Source organism: Pundamilia nyererei, unplaced genomic scaffold, assembly GCF_000239375.1.
Source record: "Pundamilia nyererei isolate P.nyererei 1_Seehausen unplaced genomic scaffold, PunNye1.0 scaffold00036, whole genome shotgun sequence".
Classification (NCBI taxonomy): Eukaryota; Metazoa; Chordata; class Actinopteri; order Cichliformes; family Cichlidae; genus Pundamilia; species Pundamilia nyererei.
In genome coordinates this window covers 1,136,136-1,137,208 of record NW_005187437.1, presented here as the reverse complement: position 1 = coordinate 1,137,208, position 1,073 = coordinate 1,136,136, and the positions used below count along the sequence as shown (strand labels likewise).

General features: G+C 43.0%; 1 protein-coding gene across 1 annotated transcript in view; it reads left to right on the top strand.

Annotated features, from left to right (window-relative positions):
• r3hdm4 (R3H domain containing 4) overlaps nt 1-1,073 on the top strand; it is an 8,855-nt gene that overhangs the window by 3,923 nt on the left and 3,859 nt on the right. The window contains exons 6-7 of the mRNA XM_005730247.1: nt 189-274; nt 828-883. Coding sequence (XP_005730304.1) covers nt 189-274; nt 828-883 — 142 coding nt within the window. The remainder of the gene's footprint in view (nt 1-188; nt 275-827; nt 884-1,073) is intronic.

Sequence of the window (1,073 nt, the reverse complement as noted above, 5' to 3'; positions counted from 1 at the left end):
TATGAATGTGCCCAATGAAACACTGAAGAAAATCAGAAATTATAAGATGCTCCTAATCATTATCAGGGACAAAGATGATGCGCAGGGACATGAGAGCAGGACTCCCTGAGATCGCCTGCTGAAGTTTAGTATTTTTCCCAAACACAAACTATGAATTTTGTGAGATCTGTGGTTTCTGCTTCTCTCAGGGAACGCTGGAAGTTCTGGAGGAAAACCTTCTGAGCTTCTTCAACGCTCAACCTCACTCAGTTTACACAACCAACCTCAGCAGCAGGTAGAAATCCTCTTCTTTCAGTTGGTGTGTCTGTGCTTCTTCAAAAGCTTTTCATTCACTTTAGTCTTTAATTGGTTAGACTTTGATAATGGACAGTGGGAACCTGTCCATTATCAAAGTGGATAATGGACAGTGGGAACCACTTCCCACACCTGTGGGAAGTGGTCTGGAGAGCTCAGTGGAATGTCATTTGTCAAGTAAAATCTGAGCAAATTACAACCTAGTGATCCTCAGTGCATTGCTTTGGCACCTCATTAATGTGTTAATTAATCTCATCTCAACAATGCTGCTGTTTGGATTGTTCTGACAAACATGCAGGTTGAAAACATGCAGGTAAACCTGCTGTATTAGATTGCATCAAGTCTTTATCGTCTGTCACCATAGCGACAGGAACACAACAGGAACAGGAGAAAATAGCTTACAGCCGGTGGTGAATACACAGTCTCCCTTTGTCGAGATGTGCGGGGAAATTTGTACACTACACAAACGTAGTCAGTTTGAATCAAGTGGGTTAATAACTGTCACATTTCTGTTGTTTGTGTTCGTCAATCAGCTTTGAGAGGCTGCTGCTTCACGCCATCTGCCAGTATATGGACCTCGTCTCTGCAAGTGAGTGGCAATAATGCATAATGGCTCAGTCACACTAGGGTAAAGTTAGGATGGTAGATTGCCAACATGTTGCAGTCTGAGTCTGTCTGTGTCGATGAGCACAACTCTTCTGTGGCGTGTCTCTTTGCAGTAAAGGTTCGACTCAGCCGATTAGTTATTTCAGCTCGTTATATTACTGTGTAAAGGGAAG